The sequence below is a fragment of the Dendrobium catenatum genome, unplaced genomic scaffold (assembly GCF_001605985.2).
Source record: "Dendrobium catenatum unplaced genomic scaffold, ASM160598v2 fragScaff_scaffold_637, whole genome shotgun sequence".
Taxonomy (NCBI): domain Eukaryota; kingdom Viridiplantae; phylum Streptophyta; class Magnoliopsida; order Asparagales; family Orchidaceae; genus Dendrobium; species Dendrobium catenatum.
In genome coordinates, this window is record NW_021319099.1 from 2,184,114 (window position 1) to 2,200,332 (window position 16,219).

At 35.6% G+C, this 16,219-nt stretch overlaps 1 protein-coding gene across 3 annotated transcripts in view; it reads left to right on the plus strand.

Moving 5' to 3' along the window:
• LOC110102591 (apoptosis inhibitor 5-like protein API5) overlaps positions 1-15,620 on the plus strand; it is a 79,746-nt gene extending 64,126 nt beyond the window's left edge. For all 3 annotated transcript variants that reach the window (XM_020830976.2, XM_020830977.2, XM_028695471.1), the window contains 4 exons: positions 10,912-11,026; positions 11,096-11,161; positions 11,236-11,330; positions 15,018-15,620. In XM_020830976.2, coding sequence (XP_020686635.1) covers positions 10,912-11,026; positions 11,096-11,161; positions 11,236-11,330; positions 15,018-15,204 — 463 coding nt within the window. In that variant the 3' untranslated portion in view covers positions 15,205-15,620. The remainder of the gene's footprint in view (positions 1-10,911; positions 11,027-11,095; positions 11,162-11,235; positions 11,331-15,017) is intronic.
• Positions 15,621-16,219: the final 599 nt, after the last annotated feature.

Genomic DNA, 16,219 nt, shown 5'->3' on the forward strand with positions numbered 1-16,219 from the left:
TGTGAAACGCCCAGGTTGTTGGGGCGACCACGGCCGAGCACGGCGCACTCATAGTCCCCTGAGCGGGGGAAAAGCAAATTGTGTCACTCATAAGTACCCCCGAGGCGAAGGAGGGAAAGCGAAACTGTGGCATCTCTTTTAAAACACAGGTGGTACCCGTCAGTCCAGTAGACCCCATTTACACGAAACTCTTATGTGTCCGTGGTTGGGAAGAGAAATAACGCCGATAGGCCCTGTCCAAAGAGTACCTACCATACACGCTTACTTTATTGCGTTACTTGTGGTGGGAAAGGCCCAGTTTATCTCCGTATTTCCCCTAAACTGGGGGGGAGACGCCGGGAGGATGACGAAATATCTGCGGGTAGAGAGACGGACCGACTTGGACTGATTTGCACATCCGATTATAGAGACGCGCTACTTAGACTCTTGAATTGCAACTCAAAAGAATCTAAAAATGACTTAATACTGAATCAATGAAATGAAATTGAATAAATCTAAATAATTAATCTCTGTATATTGCAAAGGATCTTTAAATGAATTTGGACATCGAATACAAACAACTATTGAAGACTTTGAATATTGGAAACTTGTAAGCTGTTTAACCACCTCAAAGGTAACTATGAGTTCTTTGAACACTTTTGAACAGTGGGTGCAAAGAAACTATGAATTTCAAACTTTGAGTTTGAACTAAGGAAAGAGAACTAATGGCGGAGGACTACCTTGAGCTTGATTTAAGTTTGAGAACACATAAAACCATTTGAAAGATATATAAATGATCTAATTTGGAGGAGAAGATATAAATAAAAAGCTCCCAAGGTCTCTATATGATATCATGTGATGAAACCGCGGAATACTTAGATCTGCATAATATTATTCAATCTAAGTGAATCAAAATTGGAATAAGTAGAAAGGATTCATGAATATTTTCAATTATTTAGCATGTTTTAATGACAAAAGATCTAACATCATATCCCACAATATTGTAAAATAAGTTGGCCATGTGGGTGGATTTTGGTAAGAAGCTTAACTTGTAATGCATTGAAAAAAGTGTTATCCACTAATTGATGTAATGGAGGGCATACCTACAGCCAATAGCCATGAAGCTCCACACAAATGTTGATAAGCCTTCATGCTAGACAAAAGAGATGACATGTTATTAACAAGTTTGTCTTACACAATATTATAAGAACCATATATCACCATAGTTTGAGCATGAATGATTTATGAGTTCAACATGGCTCGGTGCCATTGGTATAAACAATCAAAAAGAACCAGCACAATCCCACCCATACCCAAGTTAATGAATTTTACGCTCCGTAGAAAGTGTAATAGCAATGGGATATAACTTATGATCGGTGCATACTAGAGATCTCATTGCCAACCAAATACTATTGCCAATCAAAATATGAAGGCTCTCATATGAATGTGGAAGAACCTTCATGCTAATCATTAGAATGCAAAGCATCACTGAAAAAATTATCACATAAATAAGAAGTGCTGAAAATTTGTGTGGCTGCAAGGTCAAATTCAATCAACCAGATCTCCCATGTAATCAAATGCTAATCAATATTGACGAAGGTCTCAATCAACATCAGAGATTTATCATCACCCAACAATATAGGATCGAAACTAAATATAAAGGCAAACAATATGAAAAATCTTCGATCTGTGTAGAAAGAGAAGACCTAATGCTAGCGACTAAGGATCTGACTCAAACATCTTCACTCACAAATGAGATGGAGACGCATGCAATCAAATTGTACTCAAGCTTCGCAAGCAAGACCTATTAGAACAGAAAAGAAGCAAGTAGCTATTGCAGAACAATTCCGACAAATGCAAGCAAGATAAAAGATCTGCAACACCATACGATCCTCTACGAAGACACGATGTACATGTGCCAGGGAATTAATTACATGATGAGGAATAAGAGAGAAAGAAGACTGCAGTAAAGCAGTATCCTGTAGAAATGTCAAAATTTCTATTGAGCCTATTAGAATGAAGACATCTACTCAATATGTCAGCAGTGCGCAAGGACATAACGTATATGGAGATCAAATACCACAATCAAAATGGACATAGATAAATATAACATAGTACAAGCTTCCTAGACACAAAGGGAGGATCCAGGAGATTAGTTAGTGCACTATTACCCTCCTACAAAAATCAACAAATAGGTGACGACAGTCACCTGTTACGAAGCAGCGAACAACTCCAATTAAGAGGACTGCAAATACGCCACTCACCGGATCTGCTAACATTCGTACAAGCATGACAGAAGGCTTACAGATTACAAAATACCCTCTGCACATATAGCAACTGGATAAATGTTACACATAGGTAAACCTAAAGGGAGCCTATAAAAATCTTCACTAAAAGCCTCAGCTTTATGAGGCTGCGAGCGAGCGTGTTATTGAGTACACAGTGACGTTTAGGATGCTGCGTGGTACGTTGACAAAGTGAATTCAATCGAATCTGATCCTCTCTATACGAAGGTCAATTAGAAGTCGACAGGGTTCGAACCCATTAAATAAATATATAAGTGTACGACCGAGTATTTGTGCTTAACAATATTTCATATGTAGACCTTCAAAGGATACCTGAAAACAATCAAGACGAGAAATTCACTCCAAAAGCACGAATGGAACTCCCACCACGCGCAATAAAGGCGTGTATAGGCGGTTTTCCGGTCCGCCGCTTACAACGAAACGACAATCTGAGTTTAGGAGATTTCGTACCTTCGTGGGGTTTTTGACGGTGGTTGAGGCTCGTGAACCGATGTGAGGAGCGAACATTTTGTTTAATTATAATTAACATGAATTAATTATAATTAATTAAATAAATTATTTTAATTAATTATTCATAATTAACTATAATTAAAAAAAATAATTAATTAAAACTTACTAAAATTAATTAACATAATAAATTATAATTAACTTAACGTTAATTATAACTCATTAATCATTAATTAATTTTAATAAAATATAACTAACTAGTAATTAATTATAATTAACGTATAAATAATTAATTAAAAATACTAATTTTAATTGATTATATTTAATTAACATAATTATAATTAATTATATATAATAAAAAAAAAATCCATACAATCCCTCGGTTCGACGGATTAATGGGATTTGGCCGAAGAAGCGCGTGAAGGGAAGAAAGTTACCTTCTCAGTTAACGAGCTCCCGTTATTTCACCCGATCAAAATGTTGTAACTTCCAATCCGACAAGCAAAGGGAGAACGGGTGAAGGCGTCGGCTACAGAGGCGGAAGAGCTAGGTGGAGGTAAGGGATCTCTCTCTCTCTCCCTCTTTCTCTTTCTCTCTCTCTCTCTCTCTCTCTCTCTCTCTCTGCGGGTTGGCCGAGAGGTCGGAGATGGAAGAGGGGTGATGGCAGCAGGAGATCGGGAGCTCCGTCGGCTAAGGCAGAGAGGGGAAGTGTCGTGAGAGGGGGAGGAGATCACGTCGGATGTGGGGAGAAGAGTTGTGTCCTGTGAGAGCCCAATCGGTTGGCTTTTATAGAAGTTGGAGAGGGGCGAGCGAGGCTGTCATCGCAGGATTTGCGGGAAGAGACGGGAGCGACGCCGATTCAGCAGGATTTGCGGGAAGAGATCGATTCGGCGCCGTTTGCAGAGCTAGCTACTGTAGCAGGCCGCGATTTCTGCAGGATTCCTGGATCCCATGGACGTGAGGTATGTATGCTGGATTTTGAGCTTTATTCCCTCTTTTTGATCTCTTGGATATAACATGAAGGTTAACAGTAACGAATTCACTCATCCAAATTTAATGCACAATCAAAACACTCGTGGATCTTGCGTAGGCTAGTTGAGTGACTAGGAATTAAGAAGCAAGCTTTCACTTGCCAAGCTATGGGCTGGTTAGCTCTTAGCCCTTGGTGTGTGCAAATTAGCTGGAACTAAATTCACTAGCTTGAGTGACTTAGCCTTACTATTTTGAAGGCGTATATGACTTCTTACATGTCATAAGCTTTTTTGTATCTCATTCATTTAGGTGAGTAGGAACTACCACCTTTATTCTCATTTTCTTGCTAGGCACCTCCTTGGGACTTGTAAATGATCCCACTTTACCTTGCTCACCTCCTCCCTCCCCATACGAGGGAGAGCCCTCAAATAGGTTCCTTAGTACTGTAGATCATCATGCCATCTAAGGATAGAAAAAGCATATTAGATTGACTAAAGCACTTCATAAAATTTCTTATAAAATAAGGCGAGATCAAAATTCTCACTAAAAAAGTTGATGTGGAACATGCCTATAGATGAGATGGTGCTGGATGTGCAACAACTTCTCAACGAGAAAAATCATCTTCTTTGCTTCCTAGTTCAATATGGGACTACCTCTTTGTTCCTTGGGAATGGCACAGGAGACAAAAACCATTCCACAAACTTATGAATATGGACGAAATTGACTTTGCAATATTGCACCTTGTTCGCTGAGCCACTAGTCTGCATAGCCATGGTGGGAAATTGAATGCACCAGTCTTTAAATGACATCACTATAAAGATGCGGCGAAATAGAGTCAATGTTTTAGGTAGTTTGTTTGCTCGTGGGAAGTAGATGAATGAGATGATACTCGCCACCGAGTTGGGAAGAAATTGCACTAGGATGATTCCTTAGTAGTTCAGTGATCTCGCTGCAGAAAGAGATTTGCAGTCCTATCTTGTAATAATCACATGGAATGCAGAGCTCCTCCACAGAAAGTGTTAAGTTGCTCGTCTTCTAATGGTGTGCGAACCTGCATTATTGAATTCCTGTAATAGTAGTCAATGAAAATTTGGGTAGCATATTTTGTCTATCACCATAGATGACTATAAATAGTCGACGTTCGTGAAAGTAACTGCACACTTTCAAAGACTCACAGTGAGATATCTCCACACGTGCTTGAAGCTTGGGAAGAAAGAAGAGTTATGATCAAGAATTAGCATCCATGTCTGATCGAGGGGTATGTATAGATGGCGGATGGGACAAAATATTGAAGCGCTAGTCACATTTGCATCTATTGCCTAGATTTTTCCCATGCTTTATATCATTACTTCAAGAAACGAAGGGCTTTTTCTCATTCACTTTGATGAGCAATCATCAATCAACACACATATTTAACGTGCCCATAGAAGACACATGACATCTCTATGCTATGCACTATAGCTCCACGGAGAACTTTACGATATGCTATTTCATTCGTCATTGATAAGTATGTCTTTTAGTATGGTCGGCCCATGAGCTGGGATGTTGTAACCTGACGAGCCCAACGAGAGAGAGAACAATGAGTGTCGACATTCATTGAGGAGCTGGGTTCTCCAAAGCTGGTGCCTTCTCTTATAGGCTAGGATAAACTCAAGCATATGCATGATACAATTCATGACTCATAAGAATGTCAAATTTTGAACTCGGAATACAGCTTATGTGAAACTCCATAATCCAATTACAAAGGTCAAAATGCATAAGTAAAATATCACCCTCCTAGTATAAGGGTCACATGCATAGGTCTCAACATTAAAGAAAAAAGTACATGAAGAAGATCCTTGGTGTATGGCATATTAAATATTTACTGCACCACCTTTTTTTAGTGAGAGATTCAAACTAACTACTATTTTTGTGCATGTGATAGGAGCATGTGGAGTCATGGAGGAGAGAGAGTGAGGTGATGTCAAAGTGATGTGGTGCTCAAATAGTTAATTGTCATGTAAAGTGGTCAAGAAAGTGGGCTTGGGCAACTCAAGAACATATATGATACAAGACATGACTCACAAGACCATAAAAATTTGAACTTCACAACTTATATGAAACATCCATGATCCAAATTCAAAGGACAAAATACAAGAACTTTTTGTTCCCTCTCTAGGCATATTTTCATAAAATAAACATTTTTTTAACAAAAAAAAAAAAAAATCTTCTTGACTTTGACTTGGATCTCGATTGAATCATGGACTTTATTTCCCATCCATTAGATCTTCCATGCCCAATATACCCTCAGTTGTATTTTCTTGCTTGGATTTATCTTTTTTTTGTGTTTATTTTGAATTTAGCACATCCTTTTTCTACTGTTAATGACTATTCTTTCATCTACAACTTCTCAAATCACCTCATCTTCAAGATTGAACCTTTCTTCTAATTTTTTGATTGCTTCCGATAGAACCACATCCTAGCCTTGGTGCATAAGGACTACCTTCATTTTCATCCTCTAAAGCTTGAAATCATTGAAACTTATGAATTTTTCAATCTCAATCTTGGTCATGGACATATTCCTTATTTTTCATTCATCCCCCTAATTGGTAGATTTGATACCACTTGTTAAAACCACTCAACTATAGCTTTGAGACTAACCGCACCTGGTTCCTGAAAAGAACTTGGAATCATAGGAAATAGCTGCTGAAGACTTGCGTCTCCTTTTCTTGATGCTTGAAGTTGAACCAGGTAAAATCCTCCATTAACTTTTCAACCTAAGAAAACTTATGTAGAAATAAATTTAGTCTTCAATAAGCACAAAGTCCTTCCAGCAGCCTTGCCTCCACTCAGTTATTTGGGAACTTGTGCACCCTCAAACCAAAAATCAAAAACACCGGGTGAGAAGAAAACCAAAAATGGACTAATAGAAGTAGAAAATGTTATTCATCGGAGGAATCAAAACAATTATGTGTTTAATCTAAAAGGGTATAGAAATACCCCTCCTATTTAGAAACAAAAGCAAAACTGATACAAACAAATAGTGAATAAAAGAGCCAACGCAACAATATCTTTATCTAAATCCTTATGTTGGAAAAAAAAGATGCTTGAGTTCAATGCAAACATGTAACTGCAGTACGAGTAATACATGTCTCAGAAGTCTACTTTGTGGAAAACTTTTACTAGTTGATCATACATCGGTTAAAATATTCATAGATGAAATGTTTGAATACTTTGTGGAAAATATTTACTAGTTGATAATATTTTTTCTACTATTAGATTAAATAAAAAAAATACATTTCAAAGATAAAAATATTTTTATTTATTTATACTCTGAAATAACTGGTTCAGTTCGGTCGGTTGAAGTGAATCGGCACTAGTAGCAAATGAACAAACTCGAGCAGATCATGAGTAGAACCGCGAACAGATTGAGCCGCCCGCATGCATGAATTCTCCAGACGGAGTCGGATATCGCCGTTGAGTGGAAAATCATGTGCGAGAGTGAAATGTAGCGACTCCTTGTGAGTAATATCTCCGTTTCACTCACTCCCGTAAGGGCAAGTCACGTGAGGAAGTTTCAGTCGAGGAAACCGACCTAGAAAAAGAAGGAAGTTTGGTTTTTTTTTTCTTTCAATTTCATTTATTTTGTCCAAATTTATTTTTGTGATTTAATCCTACATAAGGATCAATTGTCTTAAATGAAGGCAGATGAAGAAATTGAGAAAGAAAGTGAAGGAAGTTTGGAGAGAAGAAAATTATGGGAAAGAATGAAATAACGAAGGAAAGTGTAAGTGATTTAAATTATTTTACATTCAAAATTATTATTGTGAATTTCTTTAATCGATAAAAAAATAATGGATCGTCAAATAGGAAGAAGAAAACTTGTGGTGAATTTTAACTTTAAAGAGGAAGGAAGAAATTTTAATCGAGGTACTCAATTTTGATTAGAGAATTAGGTAGAATATGAATTTTGTTCAATTTATGGAAATTTAGAAGTTTTTTTCATTATATAAATGATAACCAATGCATTCAAAGTTACACTTAAGGATGTTAGTCAAATCAATTTAATGTTGTTTTGGAATTATATAACTCTCCGGTGCTAAGTAATGTAATTAAATGTTAATGTCAATAGTGGAAGATTTCATTGTTGGGTTGAGAAGAGTACTGGAAGTCTATGACAGAGAATTGAAGATTTGGAAGGATTTGAATGTACGCAAGGCAAATAAAATGGGTAATTACTGTTATTTTTTAGACATTACATAATTTTACTTTATTATATATAGTCTCCTAGAGTCTTGGCTATTTGTTCATTATAAATATTTGAAAGTTATTATATTCATAATAATGAATGATAAAGTTAGCCATTAAAGTGAGAGGATTGAAAATATATGGGAAGCAAAAGAAAGCAACTTTATAAATGTATACATATATTCTTTCAAAGACATATAAAGACAAACATATAAAGTCAAATGTAACAAATGTAAAAATAAAAGGAAAAAAATGTATATACATACAAATTACAGGAGTTCACTCCTATATGGTATTAACTAGTTTGTGACAGAAGTGATATTAGAGGCCAAATAGAATATAAATCGTACTGAAATAGCCATTAGGTTGATTATTAAAGTTAATGAATATGATTTTCTAATAAATTGTGAATTTACAATAAATTTTAATTGTATTTTAGGACTCAGAATGATCCTGAAGAAGATGTGGAAAGGACAGTGCCTAATTTGCTGTTAACCCTGATGCAGTGACACAAATGATAACAATAATGAATTAACTAATTCATGACTCAAGAAATCAACCATGAAGAAGTGGTAGTGACAGTAGTATGACGATGGATAAGTATTTAAATCTTTTTCAGGATATGAGACCACTATTATTTAAAGGGTTAGATGAATCAATTGAGGCAGGGAACTGATTATTACGGATTACGAAGAGTTTAGAGATGTTCTGTCTAGAGGAGAGAAAAGTTTCTTTGGTAACCTTTGTACTTGATGGCAATAGTGAAAGATGGGGGGGGTGTCAACATCAGGATAGATTTGGAGGGTTGCCTAGCTTTCAAATCAAGTGAGATGATTTTACTCAAGTTTTCCGAAATTGGTTTGTGCCTCTTTTTACGAGGAAGCAAATGATTGATAATTTTTTAAGGCTGGTGCAAGGAGATAGATCTGTTATGCAGTATGAGGTTGAATTCACTATATTATCTAAATATGCTTTTCAATTAGTACATACTGCAAAAGAAAAATGTCATCAGTTTTTATTTGGGTTGAAAGATGCAATTAGGCAACCTCTTGTTCTTCTAGGGATTGAATATTTTATTTTACATCATTTGATTTTTACTCTTATTTTAATCCTTATATTTCCCTCAAGTACTATGGAGTTTCTATCTAAATTCCAACACTTCATTCTCTTGTTCTCCCCAAGTTTTGTAAGATAGCCAAAATCTATCCTAATCAAGCCATCCATCCTTTTTTCACACACATACCGAAACTTCTACATAACTGGCCCTATCAACTTACATCATTTGCCTTGCATCCCAAGCTATTCATATAATATTTATGCTTATCATATCTCTCTATCTAACTTCCTCTTGAGAGAAACATAAATTTAGCACCTAAAAATTAGCTTAAACTCCACTATCCCTTGTTAGGTCTTAGCCAGCCTTTGATTTCCACTTTCGTAAAGCCCTCCAAGTCCCAAATCACATCCATTGGATTTTCTTAAATTCTCTCAAACCTAATAAAATCTACCGCCTCAACCTTTTACTTGAAAGTCCACCGTATACCATATATAACTATGGCACTTCTATGCCACGCAACTTGGTGAAAACATGTTTTTTTAAGGAACTAAGATCACAAGGATCCCTTGCTCATTAGAGCTTGATTCGTACTCCCCTATGATGCACTGACAGTTCTCCTCAAAGGGGCATGCAGTGTCCGACACCGTATCCGACACCACACTCGTCCGACACTCCTCCGACACGCCGAAAACGTGTTCAATTAAAAAATATTAAATACAAATTGGACACCCGTGTCCGACACGCGTATCTTAAATATTTTATGAATTTTTTTAAATATAATTTCTTATATTTTGCGGGATTTAAATTAAATTTCTTATTTCATATCCACAACACTAAATCAACTTCTGCATTTAATACCCAATCATCAAATATTCTCATTTTCATTTCTTTTTGGCAGTGAAGGTATTTTCATCTCCTCTCTCGGTGACTGATAAATGGCATCGATGCCTGACTCTCGACATCCTAATACTAATCATTTTAAGCACAAATTCTAGTTAAATGATTTATTATTTTTATAATTATACTTATTTAATTTTTATACACTATTTTTTATATATAAAAACTATAATACCGTGTCCAACCCGTGTCCGAGTCCTATATTTTCAATAACTGACATGTCCCGTGTCCATGTCGTGTCGTATCCGTGTTGCCGTGTCTGTGTCTCATCATAGGTACTCCCTAAAGCAGCTTTTGTAATACTTGTCCCAATTTTTCCGTTCACTTCTGGTATGCTGTTGAAAAGGGCACTCGGTCTTTGTGATTAAATAACCAACATTGTTTTTGCAAACTTCTCTGAAATGAAGGTATTAAGTCTTCCTTCCTGTAAATGTGTTGAGTAGAGCTGTAGTAACTTGTTTGTGGTCATCTATTTACTTTCTTATTGAACTCTGGTCAATTTGAATGTGATCTAAGTTGTAAGATATTTATGACTTTATGTGAAATTCTAGCTGCAGTCATACTTAGATCTAACTTAACTAAATGTTTGTAAGATGAGAATGATTAAGATCAGGTTGATATCTGCATATCTACTACTGCACATTCAAAATAAGCCTACAATTTCTTATAATATTTATATTATATGTTGATGTGTTTTCCATTCATATTGATCAGTTTCACAAGTCTTATATTTAGCTATTTTGGTTGAGTTTTCTGAATCCATAACGTTTTTTTTAGTTATGAAGTTTCCAGTTGCATGATCAATCAGTCTTGTAACTATCAATTGAAATTGACCTCAAGTTATATATTTCATCTCAAAAAATAATGCATTTTAAGAGACAATAATACATTTTTTCCTTTTTTTTTTCTTTGTGTTTCACTTCTCTTTTAATTTAAGCATTATTTAACTTATTTTTCATTTGGTGAAAGATAGACGTTAGGTTATGCTTTGATTTTTTCCTAGCCTTAACATGTTTTTGTGGTTAGATTGAACTCTACTGAGGAAATTGTGAGAGTTGCTATGAAGAAACTAACCCAGGGGATGGCAGATCACAACAAGGCAATCTCTGCAGCTAAGACTGAAGATGAAAAGGCTAAGATTGTAAGTTATTGGTAACCAGCAGTTGAATGGTTAATGCTACGAGCTAAATCACTCTTCAATGTCTTGCAGAAAGCTGAGCAGCAGAAAGCCACCAATGGGCTCCGGGTTTGCAACAATATACTGATCATGACACTGGTAAAGAGAAGATCAGTCTTTTCATTGAATTATTTCCTTGTTTGGAACTAATTTCGCCTACTCTTCTTCTGTAGCCATTGCATGCAAAATCTCCTTCATTTATTGGTGATAACAAGATAAACCCGTCATGGAAGGAACATAGAAAAGTGACACCAACAGCAACTGCCGGGCAAGTTTATTTTGTTAATTGTGTACTCCTACTTGTGCTGCTTCTATGACATGTTTGGTTGCTTGTGTAGATAGAAAGCTCAATTTTGAAATGCTAGAATTTATTAAATTCTATTATTTTGTGAAATGTGATTCAAAATTAATATGGAATTTTGAAATCAAATATAATGATCTCATTTATGCAGAAAATCAATGAAAATGAAACTATTATTCTTTAAATATGTTTTATTTTTTCAACAACAACAACGACAAGCCTTTATCCCACTATGTGGGGTTGGCTACATGAATCTTTTTTCTCCATTGTTCATGTTAAGAGTCAAATTCTCGTCTAAATCTAATAAAAAAATGTCATTTCTAATATTTCTAACCAAGTCCTTTTAGGCCTACCTCTACCTTTCTTAATATAAGTCAAATCTAATACATCTACTTTCCTAACCAGGTCATCGAAAGGCCGCCGTTTTATGTGACCAAATCATCTAAGGCGACTCTCTCTAATCTTATCTTTTACTGGGGCTACTCCAACCTTTTCATGTATTTGCTCATTTCGTATCCTGTCTCTAAGAGTAAAGCCACTTATCGACCAGAGCATCCTCATCTCTGCAACACTGAACTTAATATTATGCTTTTCTTTTAATGGCCAACACTCTGCACCATAAAGCATTACAGGTTTCACTACCATATTATAGAATTTTCTCTTAAGTTTGAGAGGTACTTTCCTATCACACAACAAGCCCAATGAATCCTCGCACTTTAACCATCCAACTTGAATTCTACTAATAATATCCCCATCTATTTCACCATAACTCTGAACAATAGACCCAATATATCTAATATGTGTACTCTTATTACTGAGTTGATCACCCAAAGTCACAATCCCCCACCAGATCTATTATTATTAAAAGTACACTCCATGTATTCAGTTTTAGATCTACTCAAATGAAAGCCTTTAGACTCTTAGGTTGACCTCAATAATTCAAGTTTACCTTCAACTCTCTTTAGTCTTATCATCAAGAAGAATATCATTAGTAGAAAGCATAACCTCTTGCAAATGTCTAGTGAGAACATCCATGACTAAAGCAAAAAGACATGAGCTTAAGGCTGACCCTTGATGTAATCCAACTGAAATAGAAAAATACTTGGTCAAACCACCTTGTGTTTGAACACAAGTAATAACTCTTGCATACATATCCTTAATGACTTGAATATAAGCATTATTAACCCCTTTCTTATGTAGAACTCTCTATAGCACTTCTCTTGAAACTTTATCATATGCTTTCTCCAAATCAATAAAAATCATATGTAAATCCTCCTTATTCTCTCTATATTTCTACATTAAATCTCTAAATAAATGTATAGCTTCCATAGTAGACTTGCTTATCATAAATCCAAATTGATTTTGAGAAACATTAGTGTCATGCCACAACCTATGCTCCATAATTCTTTCCATAGTTTTAAAGTAAGACACATTAACTTAATTCCTTTATAATTCACACAATCTTGTGCATCACCTTTATTCTTCAAAATAAGATCAATACACTCGTTCTTCACTCATCTGGCATTTTTTAGTCTTTAGAATAATATTAAAAAGTTTAATAAGCCATGAAATTTCTTCATCTCCTAAGTATTTCCACACCTCTATTGGAATATCATCAGGTCTAACAGTTTTTCCACCCTTCATTTTCTTCAAAATATGTTTTCTATCTACAATCAGCCAAATTGGTTACCTAGTTATTTTAGGGTTGGTTTTGTGACTCATTTTTCATTTGTTCTTGCTAAGTGTTATCTGAGGTATCAAATCATTTGAACAATTTTTGTTCATGTAATCTTTAGTTTACTCCGTATACTTAATCCTAAGATGCTAATTTAATTTAATGGGCTTATTTTCTATCATTAGTTATAAATGTTCAAACATTTAAATCTAATTTCATTTACTTTATCTTCTATTATTGTCACCCTAATAGTTCGTCTGATATAATCATTCCTAATTTGTCAAGCATCCATTTCAATATTCTATTTTTGTCATTCTCAACTTAGATATCATTGATTGTTTTATTGTAGACACTTGGATTCATTTAACATCATTGAGCTTTAATAAAAAATTCTTTTAGTCTCCATAATATCCTATTATCACAAAATACTCTTGATGCACTTTTTTATTTTTTAATCATTCAATGTTATGCTTAATACTTATATCTTCATTTATATTAAAGATGTAGAAATTTTGAGTAATAGGTATACATTTCCATTGCTGTTATTCGTAGCAGTTTACATGTGTATATATACAAAATGGTCCTCTTTATTTCAGTTGAATCAATAAAGAAAATAACAAAATACATCTTTATTTTGATTCAAAATTTAACTGGATTAAAGGAATTGATAAGCTTTCAATTGAAGCAAAAAACAAGAGAGCAATAACGACCCTAGACGAAAGGCAACATTTGCAGAATTCAGCTATTTCCACACAGCTATATTTCTAAATCTGCTAACAGGAAATCTTAGGTTAATTATCGGTTATCCATAGGCTTCCTTCCTTCCAAATGTGCTTCAGCATGTAATTTGAGGAAAGCTATGTTTCTTTTACCAGAAAATTAAAAATTTGTAGGCTTCCTAATAATGTCAGCCGGGTAATCCGCTGGAGCAAATCCTAGACTGATTCCCCAGGTTGGCCTAAATATGTTACTCATTCCTAGCTTGTTGGAATATAGATTTTCAAAGATTTACTTGGTAGAATTTCGGTTAATATATGAACAACTTGAATGCTGGTTGGAGTATAAAATAATTTGATAACATTATTATCAGTATTGTTTTTAATATAATAGCATTCAATTTCAATATATTTATTCATGTCATGTTGAACAATATTCTTATTAAGATAGGTAACAGATTGATCATCACAAATAAGATTCCTAATGTCTTTGATTCTCTGACCTTAAGCTCCTCGAGTAGTCTGTGATCCAATTTCTTTCATATTTTGTGTCATTGCACAAAATTTCGCTTTTGCTCTACTATTGTTCCACACTATACTCGAATGTGAACCTCATATACAGAACAAGATATTTCTCTCTCAATTTGAGCTTTTTTGATTAGGAAGAACCCACCCTTTTTTGAGTCAACTTAAGATAATTTCAAAATTTTGTACACAACGTTCACGTGTTTCTTCATTGAGTCATTTATAAATTAGCTTACAACACCAACGAGAAAAAAGAAAATTGAGTTGATTACTAGTAGTCTAGTGGCTTCCTTCCTTCCACATATGCTTTGGCCTGTAATTTGTGGACGGAGCTATGTTTTATTGGGAAATTAACCACTTTTGGGACTCCAAATTAGTTGCAAAAATTAATATGTGGAAATTTAGACCAATTCTCTACAAATAATTATGATACTAGGCTAGAAGGAAGAGGCAGTGGAAGGGTTCAATTGACATATTTTAGGAAATAAATTCTAAATTTAAATTCTTTTAACGAGTATATCAAAATAAATGGTAAGTAAATAGAATCACAAATGCAAGGTGGGTAAAGAAAAAAAAAATGTCAAGATTTATATTTGTTTTGTTACTAAATCAATATTTTTCTACATTTTTCTAAATTCCTGATGATAATCTTCTCAAAATTTTTACATTTTTCTAAATTCCTTATGAATAATCTTCTCTTTATCATGAAACTTATTTCTGTTTTTGCTTCCCTTGCAGGGTTAAGAGAACTGTTGGTCCTTCTAGTGGTACGGGTTTGGGTAGTCCTGCAAGTAAAATGGCCCGTGGTGGAGGCATGCAAAACCAAATTGTTAACAGAGCATTGGAAGGTTTATCTCATGGTGGGAGAAGCAGTGGAAGAGGAAGGGGTTTTGGAGGCAGAGGACGGGGAAGAGGTTACCGTTAGTCCCTGAATCACAAAATTTTTCAACGAGTTCCGTCAATCCCTATTGATATCCTTCCTCTCCATAGAGTCTATTTTTTACTGTGACGAATTATGGGGCTTGTTCTCTTGCTCATCAGTAAAACCAGGTTATATATCCAGTATCAGCCTATAATCATCATGTATGATGCCATGCAATTCCATCTTTGAGAAATCATCATGTTCTGAATTTGTAATATTCCAACTCTCATCCTTTTATTTTGCTTGCTCATTGTAGTCGATGATAGAAGTTAGTTGTGGAATTATTACTTTTAAGTGTGGTTATTATTGGTATTTAGTTAACTTTAATACTTATGAGCTTGGAATAGAGGGAAGTATTATGGCTCTGTAAGCAGAAGTTAGCATGAGCAAGCTGAGTTCAACTTGTATTTGTTGTTTGAGATGCTGACTTGATTTATGATTGTTGATTTTGTTCAATGATTTTTATCCTTCTGTTAACCTCTGTGTTTAGCACAAACGAAACAAAAAAAAAAAATCAGAAAAAAACAAAACCTCGTATCCCTTAAATCCCGCACCTCGGACTGTCGTATCCGCTCGAAATCCTGCCTGAAATCCCGCTGAGACACCCTGCGACAGCGCCGATTCACGTCGAATCTCCGCACCTCCTGCGCAAAAACTGGCCTCGATCGCATCCCGGATCGTTCCTTTAAAACGAGAGGGCAACCCCCTCATTCGGTGCTCTCCACGGCTCTCTCCCGATCCCACACACACGAGCTCTCGATCTCAACTCCATTCGCTGCTTCTCCGCTTCTCCTCCCGATCCCACAAGCCCCGGCCAACCTCCTGATCCCTCAGCCGTCCCGACCTCCTCCGATCTCCATCCAGCTTCCACGACCTCCGCCTCCCTCCAGTTCGCAGAGAGAGAGAGAGAGAGAGAGAGAGAGAGAGAGGAGAGAGAGAAAGAAGAAAAGAAGAAGAAGAGAGAGAAGCTTCTCTCTTACCGTAGCCGCCGACCTCCTTGCTCGACGCCGCCTCTGCC